The following is a 16,046-nucleotide window of genomic DNA, read 5'->3' as shown; positions in this document are numbered from 1 at the left end:
CCACTTCTTCCCTCTCCTCGTGTCCTTTCCTGGTCTCCTGTCCACTTCTTCCCTCTCCTCGTGTCCTTTCCTGGTCTCCTGTCCACTTCTTCCCTCTCCTCGTGTCCTTTCCTGGTTTCCTTTCCACTTCTTCCCTCTCCTCGTGTCCTTTCCTGGTCTCCTGTCCACTTCTTCCCTCTCCTCGTGTCCTTTCCTGGTCTCCTGTCCACTTCTTCCCTCTCCTCGTGTCCTTTCCTGGTCTCCTGTCCACTTCTTCCCTCTCCTCGTGTCCTTTCCTGGTTTCCTTTCCACTTCTTCCCTCTCCTCGTGTCCTTTCCTGGTCTCCTGTCCACTTCTTCCCTCTCCTCGTGTCCTTTCCTGGTCTCCTGTCCACTTCTTCCCTCTCCTCGTGTCCTTTCCTGGTCTCCTGTCCACTTCTTCCCTCTCCTCGTGTCCTTTCCTGGTTTCCTTTCCACTTCTTCCCTCTCCTCGTGTCCTTTCCTGGTCTCCTGTCCACTTCTTCCCTCTCCTCGTGTCCTTTCCTGGTCTCCTGTCCACTTCTTCCCTCTCCTCGTGTCCTTTCCTGGTTTCCTTTCCACTTCTTCCCTCTCCTCGTGTCCTTTCCTGGTCTCCTGTCCACTTCTTCCCTCTCCTCGTGTCCTTTCCTGGTCTCCTGTCCACTTCTTCCCTCTCCTCGTGTCCTTTCCTGGTCTCCTGTCCACTTCTTCCCTCTCCTCGTGTCCTTTCCTGGTCTCCTGTCCACTTCTTCCCTCTCCTCGTGTCCTTTCCTGGTTTCCTTTCCTCTTCTTCTCTCGACGTCTCCGCGGTTCAATCAGGTGGTCGTTAGCGTGAGTTAATTAGAAGGCTATCGCTCCTCGGCCGGCCTTTAAGCTACTCCTGGACCATCAATAAACACACACACACACACACACACACACACACACACACACGGTCCAGAAGTCATCCATTATTAGGAGCCTCGTGTCTCCGGTGGAGACGATTTATGGTGTGTGTGTATATATATATATATAGGGGTGTAATATATAATATATATATATATTACACCCCTCAGAGATCCATTAGGGTCGTTTTCAAGTCGATTTGCTTAAACATCAGATTCCAAAGTACAATAACTTCCTTTTGTTCTTCTATGTGAGATTGAGTTTAAAGTGGCACGCAGCCAAAAGCCCAGCTGGCAGTGTGAGAGGCTTCGATCACCGTCGACCTGCGAACGTTTACCATGCATCATGTTTCATCGGTGGTCGTGCGTCTTGCTGCTCGGTGCGGCGGCCTCGTTTTCATGAAAGCATCTCCGGGAGGCAAAGAGGAAGTGAAGTTCACACACGAGCTAGCTGCGCCGTACGGATGTTGCCTTCAACGCAGCATCGGCAACAACGCCAAGACATCTCGTTCTCATTTGGCCTTTCAGTCGCACCGTTAAAAAAGTGTATCGACACTTCTGGATTGTTTTTATTTGGTGGAAGGTTCAGTCGTTGCCAGAAGAATTCCTAAACGTCGCCAACGTCCACCGACCGGACCTCGTACGACCAAAGCCAGAGATGTGCCCGTTGTTCCTTGAGACACAGCTGGGTGGGAGTGTCCAGTTTATGGACCTCGTGGTTGCCTCTGATGTGGTTCTCCGTGAGCATGCAAACGGGGGCGGTTTGAATGCTTCTGGAGGATTGCGTCCTCGGGTGGGGGGGGGGGGGGGGGGGCGTTCAAGCATCTCCGGGTCTTGTTCACCGGTGAAGGGTTAAAACTGTGGATTGGTGCTGCAGGAGCTTCACCTCCAGGGAGTTGAGGAGGAACGCATTCCATGGACCGTCTGACCCCTTCGGCCGCGGTCTTTGGGGTACGATCGGTATATCCTCCTCGCTCCCTTTCTGGTTCATCCCCAATGGGGCTCACCCAGTGGGCGAGACATCCCATCCAGCTGTAGCTCGGAGGTGACAACTACAAGCTCAATTTGAACGTGTTCGTAGACAGATCTCCGCTGCCCAGTCATCGCCTCTCCTTTCCTTTCCTCATTTCCTTTTTCATTCCTTTCGCTATTAGACATTAATCTTCTCATATTGGGGTTTAAGAGCTGTTGCTCGTCTTTCTTTCCTCTTTTAATCTTTTCGGATTTAAAACCTCGCTCCCTCAATCTCACCCAGTGTGTGTGTGTGTGTGTGTGTGTGTCTCTCTCCCTCCATCTCCTCAGGTGGTGTCCATGGGTCTGTACCTGGGCCAGAAGGCCTACCTGAGGAGCAGCTGGAACATTCTGGACGGCTTCCTGGTGTTCGTGTCTCTCACCGACATCGTGGTGTCGATGGCCGGCGGCGCGAAGATCCTCGGGGTTCTCCGAGTTCTCAGGTTGCTCAGGACGCTGCGCCCCCTCAGGTCAGGAGGACTAACTGCCGTTAGATTTAGTTGAGAAGATCGACAACGCTCTCATATCTGTCTGTTGGTGCATAGACGCTTAGCTTAGCTTAGCATAAACTGGTCCAAGCAAAGAAATAGTCCAACGATAGGTGTTGAGTTTATGCTAAGCTAATCACGTTAGCTTCATGAGGCATGAGAGTGGGTTCCATCTTTTTCATCTGATCCTCATCAATGAACTGAGGTGTGTAAAAGGTGTTGCAAACGGCGTCGAAGACGTGCTTACAATGTCTACTCTAGTGAGCAAAAGGTTCTTATTTTGGTAAAGATTTGATGATGTAGCTCTCTACTTATTACAGTATTCATAAGGTGACGTCATCTTGCAACTAAAGAGTGAATTTTTCGCTCTCAGATCGTTTCATTTGAGGAAGCCTGGCAACACCTTAAAGAAGGTCAAATCGTTCACAACATAAAAAGACCTTGATTGACTTGTGTACGGCGTCTCTATGTCCCTCCTCCTCAGTCCAGATATGGTCACTTCCTGTCGCCTCACTCCTCTCACTCTCTCCCCGTCCTCCAGGGTGATCAGCAGAGCTCCGGGGCTGAAGCTGGTGGTCGAGACCCTCATCACGTCCCTGAAGCCCATCGGCAACATCGTGCTCATCTGCTGCGCCTTCTTCATCATCTTTGGGATTCTCGGAGTTCAGGTGAACTTTTTATTAATCAAAAGGAACCTTGCGAGCCTTCGACGATTCACCAGGGAGTCAAACTGTCGGCCTCCCACAGCGAGATCTTTATGCACCAGAATTTAAGTGGCTCGAAACTTAGCGACTCTTCTCTTTAACTTCCATCGAGAGCAAAGCCAAGAAATGAATCATTGAACAGTGCGGAGAACCCCAAGATGAGAACCTTTGCAGCCTCAAGGAGAACAGAGCTAATTAGAGCAGAACCGCCAGGAAGAGGAGGCACTTCCCTCAACTTGATTCACAACTTTATCGATCCTTTACGGACTAAACAAATGTCCCCGTGGTCACACAACATGCCGATGACTCCGTCCTCTATATAACACAATCTGGTGGTTTGAAGTATTTGAGGATTTGGCAGCGAGAACGTGTCGTAGATTTTAGGATTAATTTATGAGACCATGAGGACTCCAGAACACACAGAGAGAGAGAGTTCTCTTTCAATCAATGTTATATCAAGTTATTTCATGCTTTTTCTTGCAAATGTACAGCAGGCTTGGTTTTCCTATTTTTTATTTCATCAGTGCGTTTCCTTCTAGTCGTAAATCCCCCCCTCCATAACTTAACATTATTATTCTTTTTGCATCTACCGTTATGCATCATTGCACTCAGACATTGCTCTTTGATGCGTTCAATATAATTGAGAATTAAAAAGCCTGCTTGGTGTATATCGAGAGCTTCTAGTTCGGCTTCGTCCACTTACGGACGATAATTATGAAATTACTTCAAAAGACGCACGAGAGGAGCAGCAGACATGTATCTGCATGCCGTCTGCTCATTTCCTTTTCCGCTTCGCGTGTGTGTGTGTGTGTGTGTGTGTGTGTGTGTGTGTGTGTTCAGCTCTTCAAAGGGAAGTTCTTCTACTGTGCCGGTTTCGATGTGAAGAACATCACGAACAAGTCCGACTGCCTGGCTGCCAACTACCGATGGGCTCACCACAAATACAACTTTGACAACCTGGGCCAGGTACGAGAGACGGAAATATATTATTAATGCATACATTAATTCATAATTAGCACGCTCTATAGGATAGAATGTCTACCGTACTGAATATAGAGAGAATAATGACAAAAGGTGTTAATTCAACGTTAAAAGATATTGAACTACGAACAAACAGACACAATTAACTCCTTTAATATTACATCTATCTATCTCTAGATATATAGATAGATAGATGGATAGACAGACAGACGGGTAGGTAGATAGATAGATGGATGGATGGATGGATGGATGGATGGATGGATGGACAGACGGGGAGGTAGGTAGGTAGGTAGATGGATGGATGGATAGATAGATAGATGGATAGATAGATAGATGGATGGATGGATAGATAGATAGATACATATATAGGTAGGTAGACATTTTCTATGGTTGGCACTTTAATAGTCTGCGACATTGGGCCGTACAGAACTCAGTCTGTGTGTGTGTGTGTGTGTGTGTGTGTGTGTGTGTGTGTGTGTGTGTGTCCTTCAGGCTCTGATGTCCCTGTTTGTGCTGGCCTCAAAAGATGGCTGGGTCAACATCATGTACCACGGACTGGACGCGGTGGGGATCGACCAGCAGGTACACACACACACACACACACACGCACACACACACACACACACATGCTGTGTGCTCTATATTATTGTGATATTTTAATATTATACATGTGGAGCCTTTAAATGAGCTTGTGGGGTTTCTGCCCTCTCGCGTGCTTTTTAATTTCACTAAAACCAAAAGTGAACTCGTAAACAGTTTATTTTCCAACCAGTCACAAGGTTTTTGGGGGTGAATAGCAACACACACACACACACACACACACACACACACACACACACACACACACACAAATATGTCGATGTCAAAACACTGCAGGATAGATGTTTGAGGCGAGACAGAAGAAACCTCAAGTCTTCATCCGGTTGGACCGGCACACACCTCCATCTCCAGACACATCTTCCAGCTCTTTCCAGGGATTCCCACGCGTTCTGAGGCCTGATGGGAAATTAAATCCATCTTTCTGGTCGCCGCGGGACCTCCACCGCGGGACCTCCACCCAGTTGGACGAGCCCACAACTCCTCCTCCATGTTGTCTTCCTGATTGAGGGCCAAACCCCCTCAGCTGGCTCCAGTAGACTGATTCCTAGAGAGCACAATCACCCTTGTAGTCGAGGATTCTTCTTCAGACCTTCTGAAGCTCAAAGCAGTTTTCGTTGCTTATTGTTTATTTTTTTACTCCTGTCACATTTTTCTCTCAGTGGTCTTGATTTTCACTGTAATATATATAATATTCACTGTAATATTTGATTAAGTACTTACATCTCTTTAGTGGAGAATAACAATGTTATACTTACATAAATCATAAAGAAGAAAGTTGATTTTCTTTGATAATTTGTTACAAAAATGTTTCACCAAATTGTTGTCACATGACTGTCGGTCTCAGGTGAATCCATCATCCTCACTTAGTCTCTCCTGCTTCTTCCGGTCCCTCGTCTGCCTTTCTCACCAGTGACAGCTCCAGGTTTTCTGGGACAGTACTGGATCTGAAGTGGGTTCCTTAATTAGACCGTGAGAGGCTTTTGGCAGAACTCCAAATGTTCCTCAAAACTGGACAAATGAGAAGAGTTCCCCTCAATCACCCCGTCTTTCATGAATAACAATCATATTTAAAATGGCTTGAACTGTTTCTGAACCAATCTCAGTATAGTCCTGGTCCTCTAGAGACCTCAATCTAGTCCGGTTCCTCTATAGACCTCAGTTTAGTCCTGGTCTTCTATAGACCTTAGTTTAGTCCTGGTCCTCTATAGATCTCAGTGTCGTCCTGTTCTTTCTATAGACCTCAGTGTATTCATGGTCCTCCATCAGTAAACAGACCACCAGAGAGAAGGTGGTCTGGTTCTATAGAGTTCTTCTTAAAGCTCCTCATCGGAGCCACCGGGTCAGATTCTGGTGAAACCAGATGACATCATGCAGGTTCATCAGAACCTCCTTCAGCTCAGACTCCAGCAGAGTCCATCGTAGACAGACCCAGATCCACCAGCAGAGACCAGTCCACTGTGGACAGACCCTTTTCTAAAGGTACTTTGGTGCTCAGAGACACTACCACTTTAGTCCACAGGGGGTGCACCATGAAAGTTCCTTGAAGTAGCTTTAAAAAGTACCTTTCGGATGCAGTTTGAGGACCTTTGCTGCAAATTATTTGCCCGTTTCCTGCTGTCTTTTCACTGCCATCAGTCTCATAATCTTTAAATGGCAGCTCGGTGTAGGAGGACCCCGTGTGGGACTCCTCCTGGCGCACTACAACCAGAATAAATGGTCTGCTTTCACTTCCGTTTCTCTTTCTTTCTTTTTTTTCTGGAAAGAACCGTTTTTTTGACACACAAGGTTTCTCCGCCCCCCGCCGAGCGCCCTTTAGGAAGACGGACATGCTGGTTCTGGGCTTGGAGGGTTCCAGCGGTGGCTGTTGTTACCTTGAACACCCTCCAGGCTCCTTCGGTGCTTCCTACCCCCTCTGCCTCCTTCATCTCCTCCATCCGTTCTCCCTTTGTCCGTTAGTTCTTCTCAATCGTCTATTATTTCACTCTTCCTGTTGATATTTGCCCCGCTCACGTCTCCTCCTCCTACTCTTCATCACTTTCTTTCCCAGTGCTCCTCGTATCCTCCTCCTCTTCATCACTTTCTTTCCCAGTGCTCCTCGTTTCCTCCTCCTCTTCATCACTTTCTTTCCCAGTGCTCCTCGTCTCACCTGTTCTTCCCCTCTCTTCCCGACTCTCTCCTCCAGCCGTCGATCAACAACAGTCCGTGGATGCTCCTCTACTTCATCTCCTTCCTCCTCATCGTCAGCTTCTTCGTCCTCAACATGTTCGTCGGCGTCGTGGTGGAGAACTTCCACAAGTGTCGGCAGCACCAGGAGGTGGAGGAGGCCAAGCGGCGGGAGGAGAAACGCCAGCGTCGCATGGAGAAGAAGAGGAGAAGTAAGGGGGGAGGATAAATGAGGATGAGGTGGAGGGAGGAGAAGATGCTTGAAAGAAAGAAGTGTAGTGTTAGGAAAAGAGGAAGGGAAGGATAGAAGGATGGAAGGGAAACGAGGATAGAAGGGAGGGACGAGGACAGATGTGCACACCTCCAGAAGGGGTCAATAAAGAAAAGTGGATAAGGGGCAATATTTAAAAATATGATTACAAATCTCCTCTCATTATTTGTTTGTTTACCTCTTCAGAATAAAATGTAATCCAGTAAATTCACACGTGAGATAATAAGTGAAACGTGTCCATAGACCTCTGATTTTATATTTCATACACACCCTCAACGGTATGACTTTGAACAGTCAATATTTCATCTCATTTAAAACTCCTTAACCCTCCCACATCAATCAAACTTTATGTGTTCCTCTTTATATCACCTCAAAGTGTTATCCCCCCCCCCCCCCCAATCATTAAACCAATCACAGCCTGCACGTCTTCCTTTGTCTCTGAACCTAAATATATATTTATTTTTCTTTTCCATACCTCATTTCAATTTGCTCGTTCGTTTCCTCGCCCACTGGATTCCTTCTCGCCTCCTACATTCGCCTCCTCTTTGCTCCTCTTCCACATCTCCGTCTGTCCCCGTCGTCGATATTTCTCCTGCCTTGTCCTCCCGATTCCAAAATCCCTCCTTGCTTTTCTTTTTGTTCCTTTTTGTTCCCGTCTTTCTCTCTTTCTTCTTCTTCACCTTTTCTCTCTCCAGAGGCCCAGAAGCTCCCGTACTACACGTCGTACGGGAGAACCCGACTGGCCATCCACACCTTGTGCACCAGCCACTACCTGGACCTGGCCATCACCTTCATCATCTGCATCAACGTCATCACCATGTCGCTGGAGCACTACAGCCAGCCGCAGGTGAGGACCGAGATACGGGACCATCAATAATCAATGGGGTACTAGCATTGATAAGACCCAACCCATAAGCAGTATTGATGAAGGTACTAGCATTGATAAGACCCAACCCATAAGCAGTATTGATGAAGGTACTAGCATTGATAAGACTCAACCCATAAGCAGTATTGATGAAGGTACTAGCATTGATAAGACCCAACCCATAAGCAGTATTGATGAAGGTACTAGCATTGATAAGACTCAACCCATAAGCAGTATTGATGAAGGTACTAGCATTGATAAGACCCAACCCATAAGCAGTATTGATGAAGGTACTAGCATTGATAAGACCCAACCCATAAGCAGTATTGATGAAGGTACTAGCATTGATAAGACCCAACCCATAAGCAGTATTGATGAAGGTACTAGCATTGATAAGACTCAACCCATAAGCAGTATTGATGAAGGTACTAGCATTGATAAGACCCAACCCATAAGCAGTATTGATGAAGGTACTAGCATTGATAAGACCCAACCCATAAGCAGTATTGATGAAGGTACTAGCATTGATAAGACCCAACCCATAAGCAGTATTGATGAAGGTATTAGCATTGATGAGACCCAACCCATAAGCAGTATTGATGAAGGTACTAGCATTGATGAGACCCAACCCATAAGCAGTATTGATGAAGGTACTAGCATTGATGAGACCCAACCCATAAGCAGTATTGATGAAGGTACTAGCATTGATAAGACCCAACCCATAAGCAGTATTGATGAAGGTATTAGCATTGATGAGACCCAACCCATAAGCAGTATTGATGAAGGTATTAGCATTGATGAGACCCAACCCATAAGCAGTATTGATGAGTGTACTAGCATTGATAAGACCCAACCCATAAGCAGTATTGATGAAGGTACTAGCATTGATGAGACCCAACCCATAAGCAGTATTGATGAAGGTACTAGCATTGATGAGACCCAACCCATAAGCAGTATTGATGAGTGTACTAGCATTGATAAGACCCAACCCATAAGCAGTATTGATGAGGGTACTAGCATTGATGAGACCCAACCCATAAGCAGTATTGATGAGTGTACTAGCATTGATAAGACCCAACCCATAAGCAGTATTGATGAGGGTACTAGCATTGATGAGACCCAACCCATAAGCAGTATTGATGAGGGTACTAGCATTGATAAGACCCAACCCATAAGCAGTATTGATGAAGGTACTAGCATTGATGAGACCCAACCCATAAGCAGTATTGATGAGGGTATTAGCATTGATGAGACCCAACCCATAAGCAGTATTGATGAGGGTATTAGCATTGATAAGACCCAACCCATAAGCAGTATTGATGAGGGTATTAGCATTGATGAGACCCAACCCATAAGCAGTATTGATGAGGGTACTAGCATTGATAAGACCCAACCCATAAGCAGTATTGATGAGGGTATTAGCATTGATGAGACCCAACCCATAAGCAGTATTGATGAGGGTATTAGCATTGATGAGACCCAACCCATAAGCAGTATTGATGAGACCCTAACGATACCCGTCCCTGCAGACGGACTGGTTTCAGGGGTTCTGTGTGGGTGGTGGTTCACCAGCTGGGAAGGTTCTCTTCTCTGAATCGGCAGCATCATCTGCCAGCAACCAAAACATTTCTCTGGAATACAACATTCTGGCATATTTGGGGTTTTAGTTACGTAATAAATGTTTCTCAGAAGCAGAGATGCATAATTTCAGTCTGAGTTTGATCCCACAAAACAGATTCTGTGTTGGAAGCAGGTTTCTTTTTGTTGTGGTTAGTTTTTGATAGACACCTGTCAACCACCTTGTCGCCCCTCTCTCCCTCTCTCTCCCTCTCTCCGTCTCTCTCTCTCAGTCTCTGGAGACGACACTGAAATACTGCAACTACTTCTTCACCTCCACGTTTGTGATCGAGGCCTCTCTGAAGCTGGTGGCCTTTGGGTTCAGGCGCTTCTTCAAGGACAGGTATGATGGGAGGGGGCGGAGCCTGTATGAGCCTGTGTGGATCCATTCTTCAGCCTTCGTCTGTTAAACATGTTGTTAGCAGCTTAACTATGATGAGACCGGGTCGGTTCCTCAGAGGGGAGATGAACTGAATGTGTTTATGAAAAGCATTTAGTTCTCTGATAAACAACTAAAAATACAATACATAGATGAGGTGTATCATGTTGGTTTTAAGAATGACTCCTATAAACGTGTCATAAATCAATGATTCCCGTGTGCAGGTGCAGAAGCTCCTTTGAACATGAATAGATTTCAATAACTTAAGACCCGCCGACGGGGGTCCTCTGTGCTCGTCTAATCTACAATAAAGATGTTATCATCGCAGCATAACGATCCATTTTTAGAACTGTGGTGGGAATTTTCTTATTCTTTTTGGCAAAGATGATTTATCTGCCTCTTCCTCTTCGTGTAAACAGAAACGTTTCTTACTCCTATTGTTCCGTCTGCAGCTCATTTTTAATGTTGCAGCCTCTCGGCGTCCTCATGTGTCATCACACAGCGGTACGTTGTTTGGGAAGCTCCGGCTTTCTCGAGGCGACCTCGTTCTTTACAGACTGAGAACTCGTCTTTTCCAAAGAGGTCCAAACTCTAATTCAGATGAACTCAACATAGAAAGTCCAGCAGGAGGCAAAACCTTTTCCTCGGAGCAGAGAGACCGCGTTGAAGGCTCTGGACTGGTGTTGAAGGCTCTGGACTGGCGTTGGAGGCTCTGGACTGGTGTTGAAGGCTCTGGACTGGCGTTGGAGGCTCTGGACTGGCGTTGAAGGCTCTGGACTGGCGTTAAAGGCTCTGGACTGGCGTTGGAGGCTCTGGACTGGCGTTAAAGGCTCTGGACTGGCGTTGGAGGCTCTGGACTGGCGTTAAAGGCTCTGGACTGGCGTTGGAGGCTCTGGACTGGCGTTGGAGGCTCTGGACTGGCGTTGGAGGCTCTGGACTGGCGTTGAAGGCTCTGGACTGGCGTTGAAGGCTCTGGACTGGCGTTGGAGGCTCTGGACTGGCGTTAAAGGCTCTGGACTGGCGTTGGAGGCTCTGGACTGGCGTTGAAGGCTCTGGACTGGCGTTGGAGGCTCTGGACTGACGTTTAAGGCTCTGGAGGCTCTGGACTGGCGTTGGAGGCTCTGGACTAGCGTTGGAGGCTCTGGACTGGCGTTGGAGGCTCTGGACTGGCGTTGGAGGCTCTGGACTAGCGTTGAAGGCTCTGGACTGACGTTGAAGGCTCTGGACTGACGTTGAAGGCTCTGGACTGACGTTGAAGGCTCTGGACTAGCGTTGGAGGCTCTGGACTGGCGTTGGAGGCTCTGGACTAGCGTTGGAGGCTCTGGACTAGCGTTGGAGGCTCTGGACTGGCGTTGGAGGCTCTGGACTAGCGTTGGAGGCTCTGGACTAGCGTTGGAGGCTCTGGACTAGCGTTGGAGGCTCTGGACTTGGCTGAGACGCACGATGACAAACAAACCCAGGAAGTGGTGAAGCTTCTGGAGTGAACATATTCCTGACGTGGAGCCTCGGGTTCTGGGCCGAGTCGGTCGTAGAGCATTAATATTCATTGGAAATATTAACATAACACAGACCCTGATGCGTGCAGCCATGAAGTCCTGAACCACATGCAGTAGCGAAGACTCCAAAACCTGTGTGTGTGTGTGTGTGTGTGTGTGTGTGTGTGTGTGTGTGTGTGTGTGTGTGTGTGTGTGTGTGTGTGTGTGTGTGTGTGTGTGTGTGTGTGTGTGTGTGTGTGTGTGTGTGTGTGTGTGTGTATGTGTGTGTGTGTGTGTGTGTGTGTGTGTGTGTGTGTGTGTGTGTGCAGGTGGAACCAGTTGGACCTGGCCATTGTGCTGCTGTCAGTGATGGGCATCACGCTGGAGGAGATTGAGATCAACGCCTCCCTCCCCATCAACCCCACCATCATCAGGATCATGAGGGTGCTGCGGATAGCACGAGGTAGAGACACACACACACCACACACACACACACACACCACACAACACACACACCACAACACACACACCACACACACACACACCACCACACACACACACCACAACACACCACACACACACACCACACACACCACACACACACACACACACCACACCACACCACACACAGACCACAACACACCACAACACACACACACACACACCACACACACCACACACACACACCACACCACACCACACACACACCACAACACACACACACACCACACACACACCACAACACACCACACACACCCACACACCACACACACACACACACCACACCACACACACCACACACACCACACACACCACTCCACACACAGACCACAACACACCACAACACACACACACACACACCACACACACACACACACCACAACACACCACACACACACACACACACACCACACACACCACACACACACACACACACACACCACAACACACCACACACACACACACACACACACCACACACACCCCACACACACACCACACACACCACACACACACACACACACCACAACACACCACACACACACACACCACACACACACACACCACACACACACACACCACACCACACACAAACCACAACACACCACAACACACACACACACACCACACACACACACACCACACCACACACAAACCACAACACACCACAACACACCACACACACACACACACACACACACACACTCACACACTACACACAGACCACAACACACAATGTATTTTTTTGTCTCTTCCCAGGATTTTTTGCTTTCAATGCAAAACTTTTAAACCTTTATTAGTTGAGATGAATCTGAATATTCTTTTCCATTTCCACAGCGCTGATTTCACTGATTTCACTGATTTCACTGATTTCCAACATTGTCTGATTGTTGAGCTGAAACTGAACACTTCCTGCAGAAATAATTCAGATTAAAAGCCGATAAGCTTTTAATGTGAAACTTCAGCAGGAAGTGAAGTGACGAGATCCTCCGACGTCAGATCAACAATGAATGGAAAAAAAATTAAATAGATTAAAACATTTATTTAATTTACAAAGAGAAAGTCTGAGCCGCAGGAGGAAACCATGAAGGGTATTTATTTTTAATCTTTAGATTCTCACGAGCGATCAAAGACACTTCTTTAAAGTGAAACTTTTTCCATGTGTATTACTTTATTTTTAATATATTACATTTTGAGAGCTCATTTCAGTGTCTCTTACAGCCTGATTGTTCTCATGAAGGTGAGGCTGATATTCTTATACTTCACTCTTTCTCTCCTTTTTTGTTCAGAAGGAATTAAAGAACTTATCTCTCGCCCTCTTACCTCTTATCTATAACCGCCGCCAGCCGCCGTGACTCAAGTCCGTCTCCCAGGAGGCGTCATTGTCCCGGTGACCTCTGAGTGACCTTTGTGGTCTTTTCCCTGTTTTCCGCTGCCCGACACGTCCTCGGACCCGTTCCTCCACAAATTGGACCGCGGGGAATGGTGTGGTGTGTTGGCCCTAATGGAGGGTCGTGAACCTATCGCGTCTGTCGGTCGTCTGGGGCACCCTGGGGGGCAGGGTGGGGGGGCAGGGGGGGGTCTTTGGGTCGCTCCCACTCACTCTCTGCTGTTGCGATCTCTCTCCAGTGTTGAAGTTGTTGAAAATGGCCACCGGGATGAGAGCTCTGCTGGACACCGTGGTCCAGGCTCTGCCTCAGGTACGTGTGCTCACACACACACACACACACACACACACACACACACACACACACACACACACACACACACACACACACACACACACACACACACACACACACACACACACACACACACACACACACACACACACACACACACACACACACACACACACACACACACACACACACACACACACACACACACAGGATAACTGTTCGTCGTCTTGCAGTAAAAAAGCTCCCTGAGGATTTCCTGACTTTCAGGAAGTTTCCTCCCCCCCGATGTTTTCGACACCTCGTTCTCTTTCATGAGTTCCTCTCATCCATCGAGGAGATATGAGATATGATTCGTTTAAGGTTACTTTATTCCTGCTGCCGCTAACGAGCCGAGAGCAGCTGGAGAGCTTACGCTCCGCTGGCTCACCAAAAGACTTCTCCTCTGCTTTTACATATCGAAGTGCTTCGCTTGTCCTCCAGCCCGGAAACCATCGGACCCACGGGGTTCTGTTGGAGACCGTGACACCGTGAAACTCTGCAGCCGGACATCTTGACTTGTTAATTAGTTGCGTTTCCGAACTGTATTTAATGTAAATGTCAGCATAAAAGAAGTAGGTGAAGCATGAGAATCCATAGGAACATGCACAGCAGCTCCTTATTAAAATCATTTATTAAACAGTGAGTGTGTGTGTGGGGGGTTTACTTCATGTTTCGGGGGTTTTGTTTTGCTTTTGGGAGGATTTATGTCTGCAGATATGAACTCAGCTGAAGAGCCTCCGGCTTTGAATCAAGTCTGGGCTCGTTTTCCTCCGTCAGCACACACACACACACACACACACACACACACACACACGCCTTACTGGAAACTAATTAAAGTGATATTAAAGAAGCTCTGGATAACTATGGATAACTACCAAATAGTGTGTGTCTCCCCCCCCTCATACAAATGTACTGTAGTCTTACTCTACGGTTTCGGTTGCCATGGTGCGGTTGCTCTGACCTTTTTAATTGTGCCCTTGAGCAACTGCTTTCTCAAGTCTCTGAAATGTAACGTCGGGTTCTTTAAACCCATCGGGAGCAACGTGTGGAAGCTCGGAGAAACTAAAAGGGGGTTAAATAATTAAAAATCACCTTTTGTAAAATATCATACGAACTGTTTTATGATTTTTTTAAAACATTTTGATATACTAATAACAGGATTGGCACCGAGGTTCTGTGATGAGTTAGAAATAGAACTTGTTGTCACATTCTGCTTCATTAGTTGGAGAGAAAAATACATTTACTTAAAAACAAGGTTTGACTTTATTTAGACTCCGTCAACACATTTTATGTTTATTGAGTTAAAATGGACTCAGGAGTGGCCCCCTGGTGGTCAGTAGAAAGAATGCAGCTTTACCACATGAAGCATAGACTTCTATACAACCAGAGGAGTCGCCCCCTGGTGGTCATTAGAGAGAATGCAGCTTTAATACATGAACCATAGACTTCTATACAACCAGAGGAGTCGCCCCCTGGTGGTCAGTAGAGAGAATGCAGCTTTAACACATGAAGCATAGACTTCTATACAACCAGAGGAGTCGCCCCCTGGTGGTCAGTAGAGAGAATGCAGCTTTAACACATGAAGCATAGACTTCTATACAACCAGAGGAGTCGACCCCTGGTGGTCAGTAGAGAGAATGCAGCTTTAAGACATGAAGCATAGACTTCTATACAACCAGAGGAGTCGCCCCCTGGTGGTCAGTAGAGAGAATGCAGCTTTAACACATGAAGCATAGACTTCTATACAACCAGAGGAGTCGCCCCCTGGTGGTCAGGAGAGAGAATGCAGCTTTAACACATGAAGCATAGGCTTCTATACAACCAGAGGAGTCGCCCCCTGGTGGTCAGTAGAGAGAATGCAGCTTTAACACATGAAGCATAGACTTCTATACAACCAGAGGAGTCGCCCCCTGGTGGTCAGTAGAGAGAATGCAGCTTTAACACATGGAGCATAGACTTCTATACAACCAGAGGAGTCGCCCCCTGGTGGTCAGGAGAGAGAATGCAGCTTTAACACATGAAGCATAGAGTTCTATACAACCAGAGGAGTCGCCCCCTGGTGGTCAGTAGAGAGAATGCAGCTTTAACACATGAAGCATAGACTTCTATACAACCAGAGGAGTCGACCCCTGGTGGTCAGTAGAGAGAATGCAGCTTTAAGACATGAAGCATAGACTTCTATACAACCAGAGGAGTCGCCCCCTGGTGGTCAGTAGAGAGAATGCAGCTTTAACACATGAAGCATAGACTTTATACAACCAGAGGAGTCGCCCCCTGGTGGTCAGTAGAGAGAATGCAGCTTTAACACATGAAGCATAGACTTCTATACAACCAGAGGAGTCGCCCCCTGGTGGTCAGGAGAGAGAATGCAGCTTTAACACATGAAGCATA

General features: G+C 47.3%; 1 protein-coding gene across 1 annotated transcript in view; it reads left to right on the top strand.

Moving 5' to 3' along the window:
• The window catches only part of LOC117730672 (voltage-dependent T-type calcium channel subunit alpha-1I-like), a 109,581-nt gene that overhangs the window by 70,707 nt on the left and 22,828 nt on the right, over positions 1-16,046 (top strand). Inside the window, 9 exon segments of the mRNA XM_034532539.1 lie at positions 2,183-2,361; positions 2,921-3,047; positions 3,924-4,049; positions 4,557-4,646; positions 6,847-7,039; positions 7,794-7,945; positions 9,814-9,923; positions 11,764-11,897; positions 13,564-13,634. Of these exon segments, the coding sequence (XP_034388430.1) occupies positions 2,183-2,361; positions 2,921-3,047; positions 3,924-4,049; positions 4,557-4,646; positions 6,847-7,039; positions 7,794-7,945; positions 9,814-9,923; positions 11,764-11,897; positions 13,564-13,634 (1,182 nt within the window).

Source organism: Cyclopterus lumpus, chromosome 1, assembly GCF_009769545.1.
Source record: "Cyclopterus lumpus isolate fCycLum1 chromosome 1, fCycLum1.pri, whole genome shotgun sequence".
Classification (NCBI taxonomy): domain Eukaryota; kingdom Metazoa; phylum Chordata; class Actinopteri; order Perciformes; family Cyclopteridae; genus Cyclopterus; species Cyclopterus lumpus.
Note: the sequence above shows the minus strand (reverse complement) of the source record. Positions and strands in the feature narration are given on the sequence as shown.